At 41.7% G+C, this 26615-nt stretch overlaps 1 protein-coding gene across 4 annotated transcripts in view; it reads left to right on the top strand.

Moving 5' to 3' along the window:
• tmem107l (transmembrane protein 107 like) overlaps window positions 1-23731 on the top strand; it is a 35866-nt gene extending 12135 nt beyond the window's left edge. The window contains exons 4-6 of one of the 4 annotated variants that reach the window (XM_043676966.1): window positions 2755-2855; window positions 20082-20178; window positions 22561-23731. In XM_043676966.1, the coding sequence (XP_043532901.1) occupies window positions 2755-2855; window positions 20082-20178; window positions 22561-22630 (268 nt within the window). In that variant the 3' untranslated portion in view covers window positions 22631-23731. Of the gene's footprint in view, window positions 1-2754; window positions 2856-7651; window positions 7749-20081; window positions 20179-22560 lie in introns of all 4 variants that reach the window. The other 3 variants (XM_043676969.1, XM_043676968.1, XM_043676965.1) reach the window with 3 other exon arrangements.
• The last annotated feature ends 2884 nt before the right edge of the window (window positions 23732-26615 follow it).

Raw genomic sequence — 26615 nt, 5'->3', positions numbered from 1 at the left:
TTATGCAGAGGCTGGTGTGGGTCTGGAATGTGTTGCCAGTGGAGGTGGTACAGGCGGGAACGATAGCGTCATTTAATATGCATCTAGACAGACACATGAATGGGCAGGGAGCAAAGGGATACAGATCTTTAGAAAATAGGCGGCAGGTTTAGATAGAGGATTTGGATCGGCGCAGGCTTAGAGGGCTGAAGGGCCTGTTCCTGTGCTGTAATTTTCTTTGCGCTTTGAATGTGAATGCTGGTATAGTGGAAAGTGAGGACCAGAGGACCCTGGACACTACTCAGGGCACTATCAACTAGAGTAGCAGGGAATCCTTGTTTGAGGAAAAAGGAGGAAATTTCTTAGGTCCCTGAGTATGGAAAATGGCATCATCAGAAAAGATGTGACGAAGACCTAGAATCTGGCAGAATGGAATAGACTCTTTACAGGAAATGGGATGTGAGGATGTATAGACAGACTGAGCGACTGCTTTGCGGAACATCTGTGTTCTCTGCAAAAATTATCTAGAGCTTTTGATTTCCTGCCACTTCAACACTTCACCATGTTCTCTGGACAACATTTCGGTCTTGGGTTTGCTGCAGGACTCCAGTAAAGCTCAGCTCAAGTTGAACAAACAGCATCTCATTATCCACTTAGAGTTCTGAAGGCTGCAGAGTCTCTATCGGGTTCAACAATTTTAGGACCTGAGCACTTTCTTCCATGTTCTTTCCCCAATCCCACACATCAAGCCTTGTTGTCACATGTGTTGCATTCTCTACAGCCAAGCGATTTTCACCCACTAATGGTTCCTATTTACAGCTTTTCTTTCTCTCGGCTCGCATTTATCCATTATTTGTCTGGTTAATTACTGTTCTTCCTCTGGGCTCTATGTCCGTCTATTGGTTAACTCCATCCCCTTCCTGACTTAACCCTTTCCTTGCTAGAATCACTTCTGAAGAAGGGTCACTGGATGTGAAGCATTGACTGTTTTGTCTCTACATAAGCTGCCAAACCTGCTGAGTTTCTGTAGCTATTTCTGTTTTTGTTTCTGTCAGGATTCAATGCCATGACTATGACTCTCAATCAAATGAATCCAGTTGTAACGTGATTTTGAGTATGGTACATCTGCACAAATAGACTGGCAGAAAACTATGACAAATTGGTCCTGCAACTCAGATGATACTACTCAGTGCTGTCTACCATTTGTATTCGCAGAATCAGTTCAAAACTTGCAATGGGTACTGCTTAGATACTGGCTTTGAGAGCCCGGGAGCGGTCAAGCATCATCCACTTGTGCTTCTAATGAGTTAGGAGGAACTCTTGATCTTCAGGGATTCACATTGAGATGACTTAAAAATGTGACACATTTTGGATAATAAGGTTACTGGTCAACCTTAGTTTCCAAAACTGACTTTTCAGTCTCTCATTTGAATAAACAGTGTGCAAATCAACTGTTTGAGAATCACACCCAGAGAGTGACCCAAGCAGCACCTGATCAAGATGGTAGGTGACATCCCTGTCTCATTGGCTCCACGTGTGCCATGTTTAATGAATTGAATTTAACTGAATTTATTGTCCTATTTACAGAGGCACAGTGAAAAGCTTTGTCTTGTGAACAATACAGGCAGATAAATAGCATAAATAATTAAATAATAAGTAAACAGCATCAAAATCCAAAACACAGGTACAGGCAGATGCTCAAGAGTTTGAGAGTCCATTCGGTACTCTAACAACAATTGGGTAGAAACTGTTTCGAAACCGGCTGGTGCGTGTGTTCAGGCTTCTGTACCTTCTCCCCAATGGTAGAGGTTGTAGAAAAGCACTGGGATGGATCTTTGAGAATGTTGGCAGCCTAGTAGATGTACACTCTAGATGGGAGATTGGCCTTTGTGATTGTCCAGGCCAAGTTCACCACTATCTGTAAACATCTCCGATCTTGAATGATACAGTTGCTGGACCAGGTGGTAATACATCCAGACAGAATGCTCTTGATGGCATACCTACAAACATTGGCAAGGGTATTTGCTGTCATGCCAAATTTTATCAGCTGCCTGAGGAAGAAGAGACATTGTTGGGCCTTTGTAACCAGTGCGTCCACATGAAGAGTCCAAGAAAGGTTGTTGTGGATGACCGCTCCCAGGATGACTCTCCACTCGTTCCACCTCTATGCTGTTAATGTGTAGGTGGACATGAGTAACATCCCGCCAAAAGTCAATAGTGAGTTCCTTGGTTTGACCGGCATTGAGAGCTAGGTTGTTCTCAGTACACCATATTTTCAGGTTGTCCACCTCCTATTGGTAGTCTGTTTCGTTGCCATCTTTGTATAACCGAAGTAGCATCTGCTTAATACGTTCACTTTTGACATCTCAATTTAGAGGTTATATGGCCTTTGAAGTTCTAGTGATTGTTCAAAAGGGCGATTTGGAGAATGATTGAACTGAGATATGACAAAATTGGGTAAACACGGATTATATTCTCTGCCATATCACACGATCACATCATTGAATCTTGGTTTGGACAGGGAATAATTCTAAATCACAGACAATTTTTTTTAGCTTTAATTTTTAGGTTTTAATAAAAGACTATATTGAAATCCAATATAGTGTAATTTGAGGTTTTGCAGAATGTTTTCCCTTTTCTATGTTTTCCTGGTGTTATGCATTTTGCATATCTTATTCCATTTTTTCTACAGAAACATGTACAAAATAATTTATTGTTTTCCCCTGAATATTTCATAATCATATTTGCTGATTGTCATTCTTTGCTTTGTTACAGATTAATTGTGGCACTGTCAGTGACTCTGGGCATGTTTCTAATTGAGCTGCTGGGCTTCTTCTCTGGTGTTTCCATGTTCAACAGCACCCAGAGTCTCATTTGTATCCTTCAGGCATCTTTAGGACTAAGATTAAAAGTGTCCTTGAATGTTTGCAACACTGCCATCTCCTGTCAACTTTCCATTTTGTAATTGTACATACTGAGGGATTATAGTGTGAAAATAAGATTAACATTTTCTGTAACTGTCTGTTTAAAGATGTGTATAATTTATTGTGAGCTTTTGTCTTCTGTCTTTAAGGGAAGTTGGAGTTGTTACAGTTTTAATTTTATCCTGTGGCTTTAAAAGGGGCCATGTTTTGAAAGGTTCAGACCTGCTGTTTGGACTTGGGCTTATGACCAACCTTACTACCTTGAATTCATCATAATCAGAGAGAGAGTCCATGGTGTATCGATGACATCAGGATTGTGTTGGCATAAGTTAACACAATTGGTTGAAGAGTATGGAGAGTACAAATAGTTGAACATTATTTAGCAATATTGGCACAATGTGTCAGTGGGACATCTTGTACCAGAGGTATTGCTGTGTCGCTCACTGCCAAGTTTCAGGGTTTCAGTGGTTTAGTTATTGTAGCAGATGCCAGAAATAGTTGGTACACCCCATGAGTCTGAAGGGGCATCTCATGTCGGGTTTGTCCTACATGATAGACTAGAACTTTTAAAAAAGCTTTATTTATTTGTTTATTTATTTCATAATTTGTTTATCTATTTATTTATCTTTTTCAAGCCTTTATTCATATTCCACCACCAGGAACAAAGAAACACTCAAGTGGTCAGTGACAAGCAGTGCCTTTCTCATCAAAGGGCAATGCTCAAATGATCAATCAGTGAAGGGGGGGGGATAGGGAATAAATCGAAATAGAATTGATGGGAGAGATAAAACACTCCAGACACCACGGTGCCCACCTCTCTCTGAAAACCTAGAGGGTATTGGTAGACACCACATGCTCCTTCTCCAGGGACACCTGGGTCTGAATGTAACCATGGAAGAGGGGCAGCCAATTAAACTTCTAGTTTTTTTTTTAGATTAGATTACAGTGTGGAAACAGGCCCTTCGGCCCAACAAGTCCACACCGACCCGCCGAAGCGAAACCCACCCATACCCCTACATTTACCCCTTACCTAACACTACGGGCAATTTGGGAGAACGTGCAAACTCCACACAGTCAGTCGCCTGAGTCGGGAATTGAACCCGGGTCTCTGGCGCTGCGAGGCAGCAGTGCTAACCACTGTGCCACCGTGCCGCCCACATTAAACTTTTTTTCTTTTCAAGAAATACCAATTTACAGGGGAAAGGGACTGCTAGATGAATCCTCAAACCCCAACGTACAACCAATTCACAGGGAAGACACACCTCAAATCCCACCTTATCGCAAAGGAAACAGTAACACACACTCATACAAGACAGTCCAATCAACCGAACAACAAAACAGTGCATGGAATACAGACACCACTGGCAACCCAGCAAACCACGTCTCTCCCATCTTCTGGCCGCAAGGCAGCCTGCCTCTACACCCTTCTGGCTCTCACTCCACCCAATGCGCTTTCTGGCTTATCCTGGTTATATATTTTATTCCTCCTCTTTACCCCCACACTACCGCCAAACTGCTGTAATGCTTACATTTTCCCCAGCACCCATGTTGTATGTGTGCAGGTGTGAGACACAGTGAAAGACAACAGGTGAATCTTTTTTCAATTTCCACCACCAGGAGGAAAGGAAACACCAGGGTAGCCAGTGACAACACAGTGCCCTTCTCATTAAAGGGCAATGCCCAAGTGATCAAAAAGTGAAGGGGGGATAAGGATTAAATCGAAATCGAATTCAAGGGGGAAATAAAACACTCTACTCACCACGGTGCCCACCTCTCTGTGAAAACCTAGAGGGTATTGGTAGACACCACATGCTTCTTCTCCAGGGACACCTGGGCCAGGAAGAGGGGCAGTCAATTAAACTATTTTTATTGTGGTAAATGGAATCAATCAGACCGAGCAAAGAAATTGGTCCTCAGGCCAGACTTAAATATTCAGCTAATGTGCCTCCACAGGTAGAACACCTAACAGAATCATTAGATTTTGGGCCATTTGGCTGAAAGACAATAGTCAGGAGAAAGCCGATTGCCGGAGGAAGGTACATAATGTCTTTGCTCCATGGAATGGTGTTCTAAATTTCTCTTGTGTTCTTTGGCCATTAGCTTGGCAATATCAACATACTGAAAACATTTAGTTGCCAGTTTTTCAAATTGTTATGGAGTATTGTATTCCAAACATGGTCTTTCCAAATGTGCTCCAGAAGGTTAGTCAAACAAATGTCTGAATCCAGGTTTCTGTATATGATGCAGTGTTCTCTATCTGAAAAACATAGAGTTGGCCAGCTACTTTCAGTGGTGTGTCTATTGCCATGCAGTACCCCACTATTTGTAGCACAAGGTGAATTTCTGCTTTTGCCATTCAATAGCCATCTTCCCATGGGACTGTGCAGTGAGAGATAGGGGCTTATTTAATCCGTTGCAGTAAAATAGCAGGCAGGCCATTATCTAAGGAGATGTTATAAGGAAGCTAAGTAGTGAAGAATCAACATTTCAGCATCAAAAACAGAAATTGCTGGAAAATTTCAGCAGATTTGGCAGGATCTGTGGAGAGAAATCAGCGTTAACATTTCAGGTCATGTGATCATTCAGAACTGATCTGATTACTATTTTATACCATATTTGGAAACTTGTGGAACTACCAAATTCTTGAATTTTGAGCTTGTCAGGATTTAATTTAGTTATTGGCTGCATGAGGTAGTCTTCTGAGTGTCACTTCTGATGTATAATTGCAATTAAACTTTATTCAAGTTGAGATCTTAGAGGATATTGCATATCAAAGTTGCAACTTTCCTCAACCATACACCAAAGATTGCCTAGGCACGAAACAGACAAAAAAAATTAGCAGAAACTTGTTGTGTCGGTACTCCCTTTCAATTGATTCAAAATTTCCTCTGAGGATAGTAGGCTACATCTCCATGTTGCACTGCCATCATGCTGGCAAGGGGAATGTGGTGAACCGTGTATGTGTGTTGCTGATCTGTTAGGGAAGTACTTCAGATCAGTCAATTCCAGCTAATGCAATAGGTCATGGGTTTATGACTCCATTGACAAACCAGCTATGTTTTTTTTTGTAATTTTGTACATGAAGACCCCCTAATCCCTCGGTGCTGCAGCATTCTGCTGTCCTTCTCAGTTAAAGTATCGGCTTCTTTTGTCTTCCTACCAAAATGTATAATCTCACATTTCCCATATTATATTCCTTCTGCCAAATTTTTAGACCACCTGACTATCCTGTCTATATTCCCCTGTAGCTTATTTGTATCATCCTTCTCACTTGCTTTCTCATCTCTGTTCATGTCATCTGCAGACCTGATGATAGGACATTCACTTTCTGCATCCAAGTCATTAACATGTAATGCAAATAACTGTGTCCCCAGCACTGATCCTTGTGGCAGTCCACTAGTAACAGCTCACTAAGTTGAAAATGTGCTCTTTATCCTAACTGTTTGTCTTCTTTTAGTTAGCCAATTCTCTGTGCAAATATCCTACCCCCAAAACTGTGAGCTCTTTGTATGGTATCTTATCAAATGCCTTTTGGAAATCCAACATATTACACCTACGGTTCTTCTTTATCTATCCTGCTTATTAGCTCCTCAAAGAACTCTTAATAAATTTGTTAGGCATGATTTCCCTCCTTCTTCATGAAGCCATGTTGACTGTGCATCGCCAGATATTGTAATTTTAAATTATCTGCTATTATGTCCTTTCTTATAGAGTCATAGCATCATAACAGCACAGAAACAGACACTTTGGTCCAATCAGACCATGCCAAACATAATCCCAAACTAAACTAGTTCCACATGCCTGCTCCTAGCCCACATCCCTGGGGCGACACAGTGGCTCAGTGGTTAGTACTGCTGCCTCACAGCACCAGGGTCCCAGGTTTGATTCCAGCCTCGGGCGACTGTGTGGAGTTTGCACATTCTCCCCATGTCTGCGTGGGTTTCCTTCGGGTGATCCGGTTTCCACCCACAGTCCAAAGATGTGCAAGTCAGGTGAATTGGCCATCCTAAATTGCCCATAATGTTAGCTGCATTAGTCAGAGGGAAATGGATCTGGGTGGGTTACTCTTCAGAGGGTAAGTGTGGACTCGTTGGGCTGAAGGGCCTGTTTCCACACTGTAGGGAATCTAATCTAAACTTTTCCTATTAATGTATCCATCCAAATGTCTTTTAAACATTGTAATTGTACCTGTATCCATCACTTCCTCAAATTCATTTCACATGCGAACCACCTTCTATGTCAGAAGACTTGCCTCATGTCTCACCTTAAAATTGTGCTGTCTCGTCTTGAAATTCCCCATTTTGGGGAAAAGATAACTACCACCAACTCTATCTGTATCTCTCATTATTTTATAAACGTCTTTCGGACTCATAACATTTTGCCAATATCAGCTATTAAGCTAGCTGGTCCACAGTTACCTGTTTTATTGTCACCTTCCCCGTTCTGAATTAGGTTGTCACATTGACAGTTTTCCCTTCCTTTAGGACTTTTCCAGAATTCAAGGATTCTTGAAAGATTAATATCAGCATATCTCCTATCTCTGTACCAACTTCCTTTCATATCCTTGGATACAACCTGTGAAGTACAGAGGTATTTTTAGCTCTGAACTGTATCAAATTAGCTAATACTTTTCTCTAGCAATAGTTGTCTTATTGGACGTAATGAATTTGGCTAATGGTACTTTTGGGAAGTCAGGCTGTTACTGTACCTGAGCAGTCTTCGGCTCTTTCCTATTAATTATCTGTCAGCTATTGGAACACATGCCAGTGCCTCAGTAACTCTTCTCTTCTTCCTCTTTGAACAATGGCCGTGCAGTACATACTGGTGGATATTTGCTTTCTGCAGGTAGGTCATATACCATGTTCATTGTGTATGCGAACCATTTTCACTAGAAATTTAGCCAGTCTAAATCAGTTACATTACAGTTAGCGGCCTCTATTCCTCACAACATACCAGTTTCTGAAACTTTTTCCCCAAAACTGTACTCAGCATTTGTGAAAGTACATTGCAAACATTTTAAATAGAAAATTGCAAAAAGTGATAAGATTCAACTTTCTGCCACACAGCACGTTCCAGTCATTGGTGTCTCAGCACAACTGCAATACTGCTGATATCTGTCAATAAGGGATATTCTGATTTATGTTGAGAGTGTGGTGCTGGAAAAGCACAGCAGGTTAGGCAGCATCCGAGAAGCAGGAAAATCGACGTTTCGGGCAAAAGCCTTTCATCAGGAATGTCCAAACGGATGCTGCCTGACCTGCTGTTCTTTTCCAGCACCACACTCGTGACTCTAATTTCCAGTATCTGCAGTACTCACTTTCGCCTGCAGTAAATGTGCCTACTCTGTGAAGGGAAAGAGGGTATTTTAATAATGAATAAAGTCCCAAAGGAAAAATGCACTGATACAGGTAGCGAGAGACACGTGAAGGTGATATATCACAGATGAAATAATGGATTCCTGGAGGGACAACTCTAAAGCCCAAATTGATTGAATTTTTAAGAATGTAACCAAAATGATTGATGAAGGTAGAGTGGTACATATTGTCGATGTGAACTTTCGCAAAGCCTTTGACAAGGTTCTGCCTGGTAGACTGATTAGTAAAGTTAGATCATAGGGGATTCAGAAGCAGCTTGACAGTCACCCTCCAACAGAAAAGAGCAGAGAGACATCACTGAGGAACGTGCAGAGAGAAGTTGGCTCATTCATTATATGACAATACTGTCCCTTTAAAAATGTTATTTTTGTTTTTTTGGAGAGGTATTGTAAAAGGAGAAGTGCTAAAAAGTCTAATTTAACAATGGAAGTGGAATGGCCAGTTCCCACAGTTCAGGTTTTTTTCTAGTTTGTGATTCCAGGAGAGTTGCAAGCTTCAGTAAAGAATCCCTCTGACTTTGTTTGAAATTTTTCTCTGGATGTTGTTCTTTCCAGCCTGTAAGAATCTATGTTTGTTCCAATACAGTAACATCCCATAAATACAAAGATCGGTTAAGTTTTCCAATGGTTGTTATCCTAAATTCTTTCTTTTGTTTCAACTATAATGTTTAAATAAATTCTGTTTTGCTTAAAGCTGAGCCGTTTTACTAGTTGCATCACATCTGGGGCATTCAGATTGCATCTTCCTTTAAAATAAGAAAACGTTAGGGTCTAGTCTACCTTCTTAAAATATTTTGGGGAGGGGTTCTGGCTGGGTCCATAACAACCACAACTGAACAGCAGATCAGGGAAGAACATGTCAAGGAATCTATGTTTGTTCCAATACAGTAACATCCCATAAAATTTGTTAGAAAATTTGTTGTAGCCTAGAAGCTACCTGTTTGTAAAGATTGCATTGTAATTTAAGTTATCAGTTAATTAGAAATTACTGACAAAATATTTTGAGAGGGATTGCTATTGTGATGGAAGTGCTGCTGGTTGGTCTAAATGCGGGCTTAGGTGAATACCTGGCTGCAGTTATTCTGTTTTTGAGATCAGGAAAGAAATGGTGTTGGATCTCTTGAATAGGTCAATAAGTTCCAAGGCCCCAACAGGATCTACCTCCAATTGTTGAGAGAGGCAAGATTATTGACACCTTGACCAAGATCTTTTTATCCTTGCTTGCAATTGGAGAGGTTTTGGAGGACTGGCGAGTTGCTAATGTTGTTCTTCTGTTCAGGAAGGGAAGTAGGGTAATCTAGTAATCTAAACATCAGTGAGTCTCTCATTTGTGGTTGAGAAGCTATTAGAGGGAATTCTTAGGAATGGAATTTATGCACAACTGGAAAAGCATGGCTTGACTAGGGGCAATCAGCATGGCTTTGTGTGGGGCAGGTAATGTCTGACCAACGTAATTGAATATTTCAAGGAGATGACAGGTAGAGGAGTGAATATCTTACATGGATTTTAGTAAGGCTTTCAACAGGGTCTCTCATGGAAGGCTCCTCCAGAAGATTAAGATGCGGGATCCATAGTGATTTGGCCACTTAGATTCAGAATTGGCTTGCCGGTAGAAGACGGGGGCAATAGTGGAAGGGTGTTTTTCTGGCTGTAGGTCTGTGATTAGTGGTGTCCTAGACGCATCCGTACTGATGCCTCTGCTATTTATAAATCAAAATGCAGATGGATGTGTTAATAAATTTGCAGGTGACACAAAGATCAGTGGAGTTGTGTATAGTGTGGTCAAAGGGTACAGCACAATACAAAATGATAGCAAAGGAACAGGCCCTAAGGCCCTCCAAGCCTACGGCGATCCAGATCCTCTGTCTAAACCTGTCGCCTATTTTCTAAGGAGAACTGTGACCAGCAGTGTTCTGCAGGGATGGCTGCTGGATCCACTGTTGTTTGTCATTTATATAAATCATTTGGGTGAGAATTTAGGAGGAAAAATTATTAAGTTAGTTTGTGGATGACACCAAAATCAGTGTTATAGTTGAAAGTATCTAAGATTACAAAGTGATCTTGATTAATTGGGCCAATGGGCTGAGGAGTGGCAGATGGAGATTAATTTTGACAAATGTGAGATATTGCACTTTGGTAAAGTGAACAAGGACATGACTTTTACAGTTTAATGTAGAGGTAGTACTGTAGAACAGAGAGACCTAGAGATTCAGGTATATAGTTCTTTGAAAGTTACTTCACAAGAAGACAGGGTGGTTAAGAAGACATTTAGTATTTAGCCTTAGTTGCTGAGATCATTGAATATAGGAGTTGGAACACTGTGTTGAAGTTGTACAGGACATTGGTAAGGCCACTTGTGAAGTACTATGTATAGTTCTGGTTTCCCTGCTATAGAAAAGATATTATTAAATTGGAGAATGTTCAGAAAAGATTTTCCAGGATGTTGCAGGGAGGGTTTGAGATATTAGGGGAGAATGGATAGGCTGGGACTTTTCTCACTGGAGCGTACAAGGTTGAGAAGTGACCTAAAAGAGGTTTATAAAATCATGTAGGGCATAAGGTGAATGGCAAAGGTCTTTTCTGGAGGGTGGGGGAGTTCAAAGGTTGGGGGCATCTTCTTAAGATTAGATTCCTTACAGTGTGGAAACAGGCCCTTCAGCCCAACAAGTCCACACCAACGCTCCAAAGAGTAACCCACCCAGACCCATTCCCCATATATATCCCTAAAACTATGGGCAATTTAAAATGGCCAATTCACCTGGCCTGCACATCTTTGGACTGTGGGAGGACACTTCCAGACACTGGGAGAATGTGTAAACTCCACACAGACAGTTGCCCAAGGCTGGAATTGAATCTGGGTCCCTGGCGCTGTGAGGCAGCAGTGCTAATCACTGGGCCACCGTACCTGCCCCAGATGAGAGAGAAAAAATTAATTGGGACCTGAGGGGCCACTTTATCACTTAGAGGATGGTTCATATATGGAATGACCTGCCAGAGGAAGTGGTAGATGCTGGTACAGTTACAACATTTGGACAGGTACATGAGGAGGGAAGGTAAAGAGGGATATGAGCCAAAAACAAGCAAATAAAATAGTTTAGTTTGGGAAACTTGGTCAGCATTGATGAATTGCACTGAAGGTTCTGTTTCCATGCTGTATGACTTGAGGACAAACATTTGAAATTAAATATTACAGGAAATTCTATTGAACTTAACTTTTCTTTGTACAATACAATGTATTCAAGTAATTCAATAACTTTAGTATTTGTAATATTAATTCCATGCTAGTTCCACAGTGTTTCCAACCCCCTCAGTGCAACGTGGCCTTAGACCTTTCCCCATTGCACATTGCTGTTTGTGAATTGTGTGTTCACTGCTCATGTTGCAGAATAGTCAGTGAGTGTCTTTACTCAGTGCAGAGGTGTCAGAAGTGCCTGTGAGACATGAGGGTATCAGTGAGACCCTTGTCTCTTTCTCCTGTCTTCTCACACTCTTCCCCACCCCAGTTTAGGAATGTCACTAAGAATCAAACCTTCCAGTGTGTGCGCCAAGTGAGAACCCTTCTGCCTCCCTGTGTGGGTGTCAGTGAGATACGAGACACTCTTCCAATCCCACAATGGGAAGGGTCATCAAGATCCACTGAAAGAACAAAGTTGCTAAGTTCTTGTTCTCTTGACCAGCATTTCATTACAGCCTGTTCTACGTGAGGTGTTTCTTACAAACTGTCAATAGATTGCACCCTCTTTAAATTTTGATAACACACACAACTTATATATTGAATATTCTGGTAATGCTGAAAAGAAAAAAAGTAGAATGACTGGACAGCTTTTGAAGTTTAGTAATACAAACAAATGAGGTAGCTGACCAGATAGTACAACAGAGTGTTACAAGGGGACATAAATTTAAGGTGAAGGGTGGAAGGTATAGGGGAGATGTCAGGGGTGGGTTCTTTACCCAGAGAGTGGTGGGGGCATGGAATGCGCTGCCTGTGGGAGTGGTAGAGTCAGAATCTTTGGTGACCTTTAAGCGGCAATTGGATAGGTACATGGATGGGTGCTTAAGCTAGGACAAATGTTCGGCACAATATCGTGGGCCGAAGGGCCTGTTCTGTGCTGTATTGTTCTATGTTCTATAGTACAGGTCTGGTCAGCCTCCAAAACACCCTATGAACAAGCACACAACAGTCCATCAATCAAAAATTGACAATGTGTTTTCAAGTGTTGTGAGTACTTCCCTGAGGAATTAAAGCGTGACCTTGGAAACTTCTGCTGCTAAAGAAGATGAGTTTGGAGGTTTCTCCAGAGCAATTAGGATTAATCCAGTGGTAAAGAGGCCTGTTCTCATGTTGTGTGCACAGTTTCTACTACTGTTTAGACAGTTTGTCACCTTGAGGGAGGTTTCTTAATTTTGATCATTGCCTGATTGAGAGCCTGGAATTAAGACAAGAGGGATTCTGGGGGTCCAAAGGTGCTCTTAGCCCAGTAGCCATGCCCTACTCTATGGTGCCTCTGGTCGGCAGTTATCTGCAGGACTTTTGACACGCCAGTGTTTGATTGGCATATGGTTTGATGGGTTTTCACTGGAAGGTTCAGTGTGGATCCATTGTCTGACAAGATCTGCAATCCCTTGACAGCAGAAATCAGGCAAAACCAAGAAGTGTAGGGAAAATAAAAGAACAAACTGAAGGCAGCATTTATACACAGAGAATTATTGAACAGGCAAATGGATATAAATATAGCCAATATTGTATTAGCTAGCAAACGAGAGGTATAAGCTAGCATTTACAAAATTGAAGTTCAACATTGACCTAATGAAGGACATGGAATTCAACTATCCAGGTTTGAAATTATTTAGGATAGAGGAAGTAGTAATAATCAAAGACGCAGTTATAGAACTCAAAAATAGAAATGGTGCACAGAATATTTGATTGAATTAAAGAGTTAAAGGGGAGTGTTGATTAAGAGTTGTGGACGAAATATGACAGAAAAATTTGCAAAATGTCTGATTATTCAAAGATGGACAAAATTACAAGTAACAGCCATGGCAAATTCTCAAAGCAATAACATAAGTGACCTGTTAATCTGTTTTTGTGCAGTTAACTGACCTGGAAATGTTGGGAAAGACAATGAGGGCCATCCCTATTATTTGTTGATGTTGCTTTGACCTCTGACCTGCTCTCGACCTGTTCATTGAAAAATGTTGACTTTGTAATCAAACCTGCCTGCAACAAGGATGGTGCTGTTGTCTGGTGTACTGCCTATTGCCTTGCAGAGGATGAGGAAAGTGGGACACCATGACCCACCCACCAACATCAGGTTGTTGTTTCCATGACTATCACTAACCTCATCTCGTCTGGATCTCCCCCAGTCACAACCTCATAGCTCATAGTCGCTTACAGCCCCTTTCAACCTTCTTCCCAAAATTCACAAACAGGACTGTCCAAGCAGAAGCAATGTTTCTGATTGGTCCTGCCCCAGGAACTTATTTCTTCCTACCTTGATTTGACTTTTTTCTTGCCTCGTCCAGTCCCTTCCCACTTCCCACAATTTTTCTGAAGCTTTATGTCAGTTTCAAAGTTTCCAGTTTCCGAGCACCAGCTACCTCCTTTTTATTGAAGTGAAAACCCTCTAAACATTTCATCTCCTCTCCCCCTCCCCCCCCAAGAGTATGATCTTGAAGCTCACTGCTTCTTCCTTGAGAGACAACCTGAACCATAGAATCGCTATACTGTGGAAACAGGCTCTTCTGACCAACTGGTCCATACCAACCCCTCTGAAGAGTCGCCCATCCAGACCCATTCTCCTCCCCTATTCTCCTAACTAATGCATCAAACCTACACATCTCTGAACATTATGGGCAATTTAGCATGGCCAATTCACCTAACCTGCACATCTTTGGATTGTGGGAGGAGACCGGAGCACCCATGCAAACCAGAGGAAGCCCTGCAAACATGGGGAGAATGTGCAAACTCCACACGGACATGCACTCGAGGCTGGAATTGAACCTGGGTCCCTGGTGCTGTGAGGCAGCAGTGCTAGTCACTGTGCTGCCCCAGAACATTAGCCAAGTTCCTGATTAACAATCTAGTGATAATACAACTAGGCTCCTTCCCCCTTTCTCATTCACCAACCACTTCCACGTCTGCCTGAGTTTGTCCTCACTTTCAACAATTTCTCCTTTAATTTCTCTCACATTTTGTTCAGATCAACAATCAATGTATTTATCCACATGGACCCTACTTATGACTCTCTCTTTGTAAGGTACTTGGGTTACTCCTTGTTCGAGTTCTACTCAGGTCCCTCCCCAGATCTCTTTCTCTGGTACATTGATGACATCCTAAATTTGCAGAGTGCTGCTTCCTCTCTCATTTGGAATTGGAAAAATTTATAAATTTTACTTCCTATTTCCATCATTTCCTCACCTTCACGTAATCCATCTCTGACTCCTCCCTTTCCCTTCCTCAACAGCTCTGTTTCCATTTCTGGGGATCCGTTAAAACTTACTGACTGCCACAGTCCTCGTAGTCTGCATTCTTTAAGAACTCAGTTCCATTCTCCCAGTTCCTCTATCTCTGTCACATCTGTTTTGGTGATGCCACCTTCCACAGGTTGTGGCCTCAGAAATATCCATCTTCTTCCTGAACTGAGGATTCCTTGCTACCATGATCGACAGGCCCCTCAGCTATGTCTGATCCATTTCTCACACTTCTGACCTCGTGCTTTCTCTTCCCTTCCACGCGACAACAATGATATGTTTCCCTTGTCCTCACTTTCCACTCCATGAGCCTTCCCATCCAAAGGATATTTGAGCCACCATTTTGACCATCTCTGGTGACATGTCAAGATGAGACACATATTTCACAGCATTCCATAGGGATCATTACTTTGGGACACCCTGGTCCACTCCTCTTCCATTCCCAATACCACCTTGCTCCCCCATGGCACCTACCCATGCATTCAAACAGAAGGTACAACACCTGCCCATTTACCTCCCTCACTCACTTTCCAAGGCCCAAAACACATTGTCCAGATGAAGTAGTGATTTACCTGCAATTCATTCAATCTATCCTACAGTATCCACCGTTCACAATGTGGTCTCCTCTGCATTGGGGAGCCAAACACAGACTGGGCAACTGCTTTGTGGAACACTTCTGTGTAAAAATGACCCCGAGCTTCCAGTAGCCTGGCACTTCAACACACCATATGCCAACATTTCAGTTTCAGCCTGTTGTAATACTCCAATGAAATGCAAGCTGGAGGAATAACACCTCATCATTATCTCCTTGGGCACTTTACAGTCTTCAAGACTAAATATCAATGCAAAACCTGTGCCTACACCTCCACTTCCTCACCTCCTTCCAAGGCCCCAAAGGATCCTTCCAAATTTCTGTTGGATTTACCTGCACTTCCACCAATGTCATCTACCGTATCATTATACCCCATGTGGTCTCCTTCATATTGGGGAGACTGGACACCAGCTTGTGGATCATTTCAGGGAACATCTCTGGGACACCCGCACCAACAAACCCCACTGCGCCGTGGCTGAACACTTCAACTCCCCCTCCCACTCCAGCAAGGACATGCAGGTCCTGGGCCTCTTCCATCGACAAACCCTAACCACCTGACGCGTGGAGGAAGAATGCCCCATCTTCCGCCTTGGGACCCTGCAACCACATAGGATTAATGTGGATTTCACCAGTTTCCTCAGTTCCCCTCCCCCCACATTATCCTCGTCCCAAGCCTCAAACTCGGCACCTCCGTCTTGACCTTTCCGTCGCCTTTCCTATCTATTTGCTCCACTCTCCTCTCTGACCTATCACCTTCTCCCCCACCTTCATCTACCTTCTCAGCCCCATCCCTTCCCACTTATCTCTCAGCACCCCTGGCCCACAAGCCTGATGAAGTGCATATGCTGAAGCGTCAATTCACCTGCTCTTCAGATGCTGCCTGACCGGCTGTGCTTTTCCAGCACCACACTGTCGAGTCGGCGGCACGGTAGCACAGTGGTTAGCACTGCTGCTTCACAGCGCCAGAGACTCGGGTTCGATTCCCGCCTCAGGCGACTCTCTGTGTGGAGTTTGCACATTCTCCCCGTGTCTGCGTGGGTTTCTTCCGGGTGCTCCGGTTTCCTCCCACAATCCAAAAATATGCAGGTTAGGTGAATTGGCCATGCTAAATTGCCCGTAGTGTTAGGTGAAGAGGTAAATGTAGGAGAATGGGTCTGGGTGGGTTACGCTTCGGCGGGTCGGTGTGGACTTGTTGGGCCGAAGGCCTGTTTCCACACTGTAAGTAATCTAATCTAAAAAAGAGTCATACAATATGGACCAAGTTAACTTCGGCCAAGCGTATCCATGCAGATCATGTTTCCCAAACTAAACTAGTCCTATTTGCCTGCATTTGGCCCATATCCTTCAGAATCTTTCCTAATCGTGTCCCTGTTGAAATGTCTTTTAAATGTTGTAACTGTACCTGCATTTACAACTACTTCTGGCGGTTCATTCCATATGCACACCACCCTCTGTAAGAAGAAGTTGCCCCTTGGGTCATTTTAAAATCTTTCCGACTCACCTTAAAGCTATGCTCTCTAGTTTTGAACTTCCCTACCATAAGAATAAGAACTTTGCTATTCAACTTATCTAGCCCCTGATGATTTTATAAACCTCTATAACTCCACCTCTCAGGGAAAATAGGTCCCAGCCTATCCAGCTTCTCCCTATATCTTAAAACACCCCAGTCCCGGCTACATATAGAATCCCTACAGTGCAAATAGTAACCATGAGGCCTATCAACTCTACACGAGCCCTCTGAAGAGCATTTCATCAGACCCATTCCCCCTGTAAGCCCATATTTGCCATGGCTAACATACCTAGCTTGCACATCTGTGGTCTCTACAGGGCAATTTAGCATGGCAAATCCACCTAACCTGCATGTGTTTGAACTGTGGGAAGAAAGTGGAGTACCCAGCAGAAACCCACACAGATTCGAAGAGAATGTACAAACTCCACAAAGACAGTCACCCAAAGCTGGAATTGAACCTGGAACCATGGCACAGAGAGGCAGAAGTGCTAACCACTGAGCCACCATCCTGCCCATCCATATAAATCTTTCCTGCACCCTCTCTAACTTAACAATGTCATTCCTAAAACAGGGCGATAGAACTGTACACAGTACTGCAAAAGTGGTCCCATCAACATCCTATACAGCTACAACATCCCTATACTCAATGCTCTGAACAATAAAGGCACACATACAAAATGCCTTCTTCATCGCCCTGTCTACCTGTGATGCCACTTTCAAGGAACCATGTACCTGAACCCCTAGGTTTCTCTGTTAGACAATACTCCCCAGAGCCCTACCATTAACTGTGTATTGTCCCTCCCTTAATTTGTCTTACCAAAATGCAACACCTCGCAGTTATCTAAATTAAAACTCTATCTGCCACTCCTCGACCCTCAGCAAAGAGCTTGGGCAACCATTACTATCTTGAAATGCCTGACCCACAGATAGATTGTGGGCTTCAATTTTTTGATCTTTATCAAATTCACAATGTTTATTTGCAAACATTAAAGTCATTTCATTTGCCTGGTGGCATCAGTTGTGAAAGCTTTAAAAGATCAAGAATGATTGAAAGCTTTATTGGTCTGTCGTGATTGGAGGTTTTTAAAAAAAAAAGTTTTTTATAAGATAGTGAAGTTATAAAATATTCCTTTTTTTTGAAGCATTTGATTACATGTACAACAAACTTAGGATTTGATGATATCTGTGGTACATAGTGAATCAATGGGCATGGAAGCTGAAGGGGTGTTATACTGAGATAAGGAGGAAGTTCGAACCTTCTTTTCAAAAGACATAGTCTGTGCACTTATGATATCTCTGTTGTGCGCTGAATCATGACCTTTTAAAAACCTGATCTGAAACTATAAAAGTTGTGCATAAATACACAATTCCGATTGCTGCAGTTTAATTGGCCAGGTCAGGGTGTCACCCCATGACCTGCACTAGTCCACACTTTTGAAATGCCCTGGTGAAATTCATAAAGCCTGGGAATGCTGTTGAGAATCCTACAGTGGGTCTTGTCACCTTTCTTAAAGGGGTCTCAAGTCAGTTAAACTCTGAACTCAGTTTCCCCACCCCCCCCACCTTTTCTTTTTCTTCTTCCCGATTCCCAGTATCAATAATACTTTAGCAAGGTTTGTATCTGTTCTTCTTTAATGCAGTAACTCGAAACTTAGCACCTTGGCCAGGTCAGATGGTTTTGAACTCCACATGTAACTATATTTTTAATTTGAGGCCTTTTTTGTAAAGGTCCATCATAACAGGTTAGTGGGCAAATTTGAAGCATATGGCATTAGGGTTACATACTGCCATGTCTCAAGAATTGCTTGATAAACAAGAAACAAGAATTGAAGCAAACAAATGGCGGACAGTTATTCATGATACATGTAAATGATCTCAATGAGGGAACCAAATGCAACATTTTCAGTACTGCTGATGATACAAAACTATGTGGGTCTGTGAATTTTGAGAATTCTAGGTGTCTTCAAGGTATTTTAGGCCAGTTGAACAAACACATGGCAGATGAAATAAAGTATGGCTAAATGTGAAGTCCATTGTGAAAAAGAGAAAGTCTGAGTATGATTTAAATGATGGTTTATTAGGAAATATGGATGTACAAAGGGATCTGGGTATTCTTGTACACCAGTCAATGAAAATAGTCTGGTGGGTACAAGAACCAATTAAAAAGACAAATTATATGTTGGCCTTCATTGCAGAGGATTTAAGTTCATAAATGTAGGGATGTCTTACTGTAAGGCTTGAGTATTGTGTGCAGTTTTGCTCTCCCTACCTAAGAAAAGATATACTTGCCTAGAGTGAATGTTCACTAGGCTGATACTGGGATTGGCAGGACTTTGCAATAAAGATATTGATTTGACAGTATGGAGAGGTGAGAGGGATCTGATAGAACCTTATGTTTCAAACAGGACTAGATTAACTAGATGCAGGGTGGATGTTCCCCTTGGTAAGGAGAGTCTAGAATAAGGGAATTAGTCTCAAGATACAGGGTAGACCATTTAAGACTGAAATTGTGAATTTCTACTACAAAAGGCTAGGGAGGCCAATCACTGAATATGTTTGAAGAAAAAGATAAATTGTTTGATTTTGATGACATCAAGGGATTTGGGGAGAAAACAGAAATTACTCTCAGTTGTTTTGTGACATTTGTTAGTCCTAATTTCTAGAATACCGTTTCTACTTCAAGATCTTCTAAGACCAAATCTTTCTTCATCACTTTTGTCATCTGACTGAATTTGTTAAGACTTGCTTTTGTGTCGTGTAAGTTTATCCCTCCTCCTTCAGTCTTGGAATTTTCAAAACTTAAAAAGATAGTGTTGCCTTCACAACTTCTATGTGGAATGCAATGGTTCTTGCCATGGTGTCCTTGCTTCCTTCACTCTGCATTACCAGAAGGTAATGCATTTAAAGAGCCAAAAAGGCATTAACTGCTTTTCTCCACACCACCATGTGAATTATAGATTCGAAAGTCTAAGGTTGTAGAGATAAAGTGTGAAAAGGATAAGGCAGAATGTGCAGCAGTATCATTACAACAACCATTTGGTAGAGTTTTCTTTGAAGGATAGGATATGAGGAATGATTATCATTCAGAAGAATGAAGATGCATTTGTGCAATAATGTCTCCACACATTTAGGAAGTGGATTAGAATGAAAGTAAGACTGCTCTGTGTCTGTCTGTATTGGTTCTGTCTGCTACAGTCTCTGTATTAATTTTTTTCCTGAGTTGTGGTTCAGCTGTTGCAGCACATTGCAGTGCTTGCATCTGTCTTTCCTTCTTTGTCTTTGAGAAATGGGAGTGTTGGACCTACTGGTATATCTTTAGCTTCTGCAGGTATCACTGATTCATTTTCATTTAATTTCTGTCCTGTATTAATTGTCTGCAAGATGGATTATGTATTTGGCAATAAATATAATTGGAATCATTACCAGGTCAGAGATAAAAATTAAAAATGAATACATATCGGACTCACCTAGGCTGCTGTAGGCTCACCACCAGTCCAAAGGTCCAATCATGATAAATCTAAAAGCAGCTACTCATGAGTACCCATATAGATAGATCAGATATTGACACATCAACCATCAGGGCACAAGCTCAAAATAGACCCAGGTATTGACACAGAACCATTCATAATAATGCCTCTTCTTTCATTCACACAGAATATGGTTTGATGGCAGAATTATCAGCAGCTTTCCTCTCCAGATCAAAAACTACAAAGACAAACTAGGTGGATAAAAAACTGGTTGAGCAACAGGAGACAGAGAGTAGTAGGTGAAGGGAGTTTCTCAAAATGGAGAAAAGGAGTGGTGTTCCACAGGGATCCGTATCGGGGCCACTGTTGTTTGTAATGTACATAAATGATCTGGAAGAGGGCATTGTTGGTATGATCAGCAAGTTTGCACATGACACAAAGACTGTTGGAGTAGCAGAAAGCATAAGGGACTGTCAAAGAATGCAGGAGAATATAGATAGACTGAAGTGCTGGGCGGAGAAGTGGTAGATGGAGTTCAATCCAGGCAAATGTGAGGTGATACATTTTGGGAAGTCTAATTCTAAAGCGAATTATATGGTACACAGAAGAACCTTGGGAAAAGTTGATGGGCAGAGAGATCTGGGAGTTCAGGTCCATTGTACCCTGATGGTTGCTGCACAGGTGGATAGAGTGGTCAAGAAGGCACATTGCATGCTTGCCTTCATCAGACGGGATATTAAGTATCAGAGCTGCAGGTCATGTTAAAATTGTACAAGACATTGGTTTGGCTGCATTTAGAATACTTTGTACAGTTCTGGTCGTCACATTACCAAAAGGATATGAACGCTTTGGAGAGGGTGCAGAGAAGGCTTACAAGGATGTTGCCTGGTATGGAAGGTGCTAGCTATGAAGAAAGGTTGAGTAGGTTAGGATTGTTTTCGTTAGAAAAAAGGAGATTGAGGGGGGACCTGATTGAGGTCTACAAAATTATAAAGGGTATAGACAGGGTGAGGGATTCAATAATTAATGGGTGGCACGGTGGTACAGTGGTTAGTACTGCTGTCTCACAGCTCCAGAGAACCGGATTCAATTCCCACCTCAGGTGACTAAGTGCCTGGAACGCGTTGCCAGCAGAGGTAGTAGAGGCAGGCATGATAGATTCATTTAAGATGCGTTTGGACAGATGCATGAGTCGCTGGGGAGCAGAGGGATACAGATGCTTAGGAATTGGGCGACAGATTTAGACAGTGGATTTGGATTGGCTCAGGCTTGGAGGGTCGAAGGACCTGTTCCTGGGCTGTAAACTTTCTCTGTTCTTTGTTCTTTGTACAACACAGCAGAGAAAGCTAGAAGGGCTGAATAGCCTACTCCTAGTTCTACGTCCTTTGTAACACACACTGATCTTCCTTTCTCCATCCCTGTACTCTTCTGCCCACATACGGAGCTGAATTTAGTCACTGTTCCAGAAAGACTCAGATTTTTTTTTGTTAAAGCAAACTCTTCTCTGAAGTAACCAACACTCATCTGTCTCTATTTTGAAATTGAAATTCCAATAAAGGAGAGTATATTATGAATTATACACTCTTCACCACGCCTGAGCTTGCTCCCATGCCCAACAGTCATGCTTAATGTTACCAACATTTTGGCACAAAATAAAGTTTGCACTCTGAGAGGGAGTGCAGTGTTTCAGATTATACGGTAAACTGAGGTCCCATCTGCTGTTACAGATAAAAGGTCCTTTAGCATAATTTGAGGGAACAGCAAGGGAGATCTGGTCATCTGGCTAATATTTAGCCTTCAATCAATTTCATTAGCTGTTAACCACTTTGAGGTACTGAAGTTATGAAAAGCACTCTTTATATCGAAATATTTCTTATATTGTACCAGATCACACCTGACACATTGCTGGGTACACCTAAGCACATGGATCTTGATCTAGGTGAACTAACACACATCCATCAATCACAGCATTGAGGACACCAACGCTGAAGCCTACCCAAATAATCAGCACTGTGTACACATGTGTGCTAACACCTTTTTGACGACCCTGTACTAACTCAATGGTGCACAAGGTACAGGGAACTTCTTTGACAACAGAACCATGACTTGGTATTGCTGCATTAGTGTACAGAGACATAAGCTTCTCATTGATAACTCATGTTTTTTTTCTAGATTGTCTAAAATGTTTGTACGTTGAAGAATGTTTACTGTGATATAATATAGTGGTTCTGGTTGTCTTTTAGTGCTCTTCCAGCATGTATTGAAATCATTCTGATGATCGGAGTGTTTGGGCTGAAAAAGAAGCCATTGTGAATGTACTGAAACCCCTAATTAAAAAAACTGGAATCCATCAGTAAAGTAACAAGAATAGTGGAAGACATGACTAATCGCAATGGATCCCCACTCAGGATTGTGCAGTGGGCAATGGATACCAGCAACATTTAGAGAGTTTCAATGCCAGGGTACTTTATAAAACATGTATATCATTGTCTGTATTGTATCTCCTTCTTCATCATAGCTCATGTTTATCTTCATCATATGGATCTCATGTTTTATAAATTGTTTACATTATATGTTACATTACAGAACTATGCATCAGATAATTCAATATTGAACATGTTTTTTTAGCATCTTCAGTTTCAATCATATCTGTCACAACCTACATTACGGAAGTGTACATCAGTATCTCAATTTCAGAACATGAATATCACAGTTTATATTACAGAACATGTGTACCACTTGGATCTCTGTTCTAGAAAATGTGTAATCAGTCTCCATTATAGAAAGTATGCATTGCCATCTTCATTATCATGCTTTGTGTTGGGGGTATTGAGATGCCTTTTTGTTTATATGTAAACCGATGAGACTTCAGGCCAAAGTGGTCATGATTTAGGAGTGACCTGTATAATGAAAGGGGAGCAGTCAGCTCTCTAGCAGTTCAGTTCAGAGCTGGTTGGGGGTTCAACAGTGAGCTGTTTGGAAACTCTCTCTCTCCTTCTGCCCTTCTAACTTCAACTTGTAAGCTTCTGTTCCTTTTTTTAAAACTGGTCTTTAAGTGGGGGTTGCTTATTGAGACTGTTGTGTATATCCGGAACAGTATAATTAAGTCTAGTTTGGATAATCTGAGTTCTGTAGGAGTTCTTTATTCTGTTCTTTGTGTTCAATTGTGTGATTCTGTGAATAAATTTTTGTCTGTTTCAAAACCTGGGAGACATCCGAGCTGCCTTACTCTGGGTAACTTTTCCTGTATGCTTACCGAAACAAACTGCAAAGTTATGGTCTGGGCTGTCTGCTTAAGAATGTTTTGAATGGTTTGGCCGAGTCCATAACAGTCTGGGGGCACTTTGTGGGATATTAAACAGCGAGTGGTAGGTGCTAGTGTCTTTATTTCAGATGTCGGTTTGGTTGGGTAGACAAAGCTTGGGATAGTAATGGCTCTTTCAGTGGCCAAAAGTTTTCTGGATGTGGATGCAGTGACTTTGGAAGTTTTGCAAAAGGTGAATAAGACCAAGCTGGAATTGGACCTGCCTGCTTCTGTGAGGAAAGGAGAGAAAATTACAGAAGTAGCTCAGCATTTAAACTTGCTGGAGAAACCATCAGAATCTCTAGAAATGGCAGGAATTCGATTGCAAATGGAGCAGCTTGAGTTGGAGGCGAGAGATATGGAAAGGGCAGCAGAAATGAAACAATTTGAGTTACGATTAAAAGCAGGAGAGAAAACAAAGAGCAGCAGAACAGAGAGAAAAAGAGAGCTTTTGAACTTCAAAAACTGACACCTACAAAGGAAAGTCAGCTTAAAAGGCTGGAGATAAAGGCTGAGGGTAGGCTTAGTGAGGAAGAGAGTGAGGAGGAGCAAGACCCTGGTAGTCAGAAGCCTAGTGAGAAAGTGCTTAAGTATTTTCATGCATTGCCTAAATTTGTTGAGAAGGATGTGGAAGCCTTTTTCATCTCATTTGAAAAGGTGGCTAAACAAATGCAGTGGCCAGTGGTAAGGTGGGTTTTGTTGATACAAACAAAACTTGTCAGTAGGGCTAGTAAGATCTATCAGAGAACGTATGTAGGGAGTATGAGGAGGTGAAAAAGCCATTTTAAGTGCATATGAGCTTGTGCCAGAAGCCTATAGACAACATTTCAGTAATCTAAGGAGAGATCCAGGTCAAACTTACATTGAGTTTGAAAGGATCAGAGTAATTTCGAGAGATGGATAAGAGCTTTAAGAATCAAACAAACCTATGATGCCCTTAGAGAGGTAATTATTTTGGAGGAATTCAAAAATTCACTGCCTGAAGTAGTGTGAACTCATGTGGAAGAGCAGAGTTAAAACAGCAAGGTTAGCAGCTGAGGATTATGAGCTAGTCCATAAAACATGGTTTGACTTCCAGAATCACTTTCAGTCCATGAGGGATAGAAAGTGGGGTAAAGAAAAATCTTCATGTGGATAGGGAAAGGTAGATCTCAGTGAAGATCATAAAGAGAACTTACCACAGGGTAAAAATGAAACCCTTGAGGGGGACACAGAAGTTAAAAAGCTCCGGTGTTTTCATTGTAATAAAATGGGCCACACAAAATCACAGTGTTGGTGGGCTAGGAGAAAGCCAGATGTAGAAAAACCAGACAGGCCTGGGAGTTTTGTTGGACTAGTAATAAAAAGCACAAGGGATGTTAGACCACTGCATCAGAGTGTACAAGATGGTCAGAGGTTGGTTACGGAGGAAGTATCAGATCTGCTTAATGCACGCGTAAAGTTTATTCACATAGACCAGGAGTAGCAGGTAAAGAAGGGACACAAGATCCTCTCAGTCTGTAATGCGGAAGGATGAAGAGATATGTACTCCTATTGTCAGAAAAGGTACTGGTAACAGGAATTCATGGTGAGTCAAAAAGCGCTCAATTATGTAAAGTGAGGCTAGAGAGTCCAGAGAACAGTGGAGAATTTGTGGTAGGAGTACTGGACGAACTCTAAGCTCCAGGAATACAAATGATATAGCTGATTCACCAGTAGGTGTGCTGCCTATTCTATTTGAAAAGCCAGTGGAGATGCAGGCAACTGAAGAAAGGAAGGATCTTTATTCAGGAATTTTTCCTGGTTGTATGATCACAAAATCACAGAGGCACAAGTTGAAGCAAGAATGATCAAGGGGCACAGACAAGGAAGCTGGCATAGCTTTATCTGAGATGTTTTTGACCAAATAAGTGGGACAGAAAAGGAGCAAATAGGTAAACATGCAAGTATTTTAGCTCTGCTAAGCTGATCGAGTTATAGCAGAAAGATGAGAACTTCAAATAATTATATCAAAATGTGTGTTATTACTTAACAAATGATGTCTTAATGAGGCAGTTAAGGCCATCACATACTCAAGCAGATGAGAAATGGGCAGAGATTTTTCAAATTGTTTGCCAGTAGGATATAGGAAGGAGATGCTGTGAGTGTTGCATGAGCTACCACTTGGAGGTCATTTAGGAGTGAGGAAAACACAGACTAAAATACAAAGACATTTTTACTGGCCTGGACGACACAAGGATGTAGCTGAATTTTAACAGATGTGTCATACATGCCAGCTAATCTGAAAACCACAGGCAGTAATAAAATATGTATCTTTAATACCTATTCCAGCATTTGAGGAATCTTTCATAAGAGTCTTGAATGATTGTGTAGGTCCCCTATCTCAAACAAGAAGTGGGAATAAGTATTTATTAACAATAATGGATGTGTCGACTAGATTTCCAGAGGCAATCCCATTGTGCAACATTACACTAAAAAGGATTTTAGAAGAATTACTTAATTTTTTTTTAACTAGATACGGACTACCAATAAAGATCCAGTCAGATCAAGGATCAAACTTCACATCCAAATTATTCAAGGAGGTTATGGATATCTTGGGAATAAAGCAATTCAAATCTACTGCATACCATCTGGAATCACAGGGAGCACTAGAGAGATGGCATCAATCACTAAAGACCATTTTGTGGGCTTATGGAGAGGACTATCCAGATGATTGAGATAAGAGAGTTCCGTTTGTACATTTTGCGATCAGGGACACACCAAATGAATCAACCAAATCCAAAGAACAGAACAAAGAAAATTTACAGCCCAGGAACAGGCCCTTCGGCCCTCCAAGCCTGAGCCTATCCAAATGTACTGTCTAAACCTTTCGGTCAATTCCTAAGCATCTGTATCCCTCTGCTCCCCACCTACTCATGCATCTGTCCAGACACATCTTAAATTAATCTATCGTGCCTGCCTTTACCACCTCAGCTGGCAACATGTTCCAAATGCCCACCACCCTCTGTGTGAAGT

The sequence above is a fragment of the Chiloscyllium plagiosum genome, chromosome 35 (genome assembly GCF_004010195.1).
Source record: "Chiloscyllium plagiosum isolate BGI_BamShark_2017 chromosome 35, ASM401019v2, whole genome shotgun sequence".
In the NCBI taxonomy this organism is placed as follows: domain Eukaryota; kingdom Metazoa; phylum Chordata; class Chondrichthyes; order Orectolobiformes; family Hemiscylliidae; genus Chiloscyllium; species Chiloscyllium plagiosum.
This window is presented reverse-complemented; position numbering and strand designations above follow the sequence as displayed.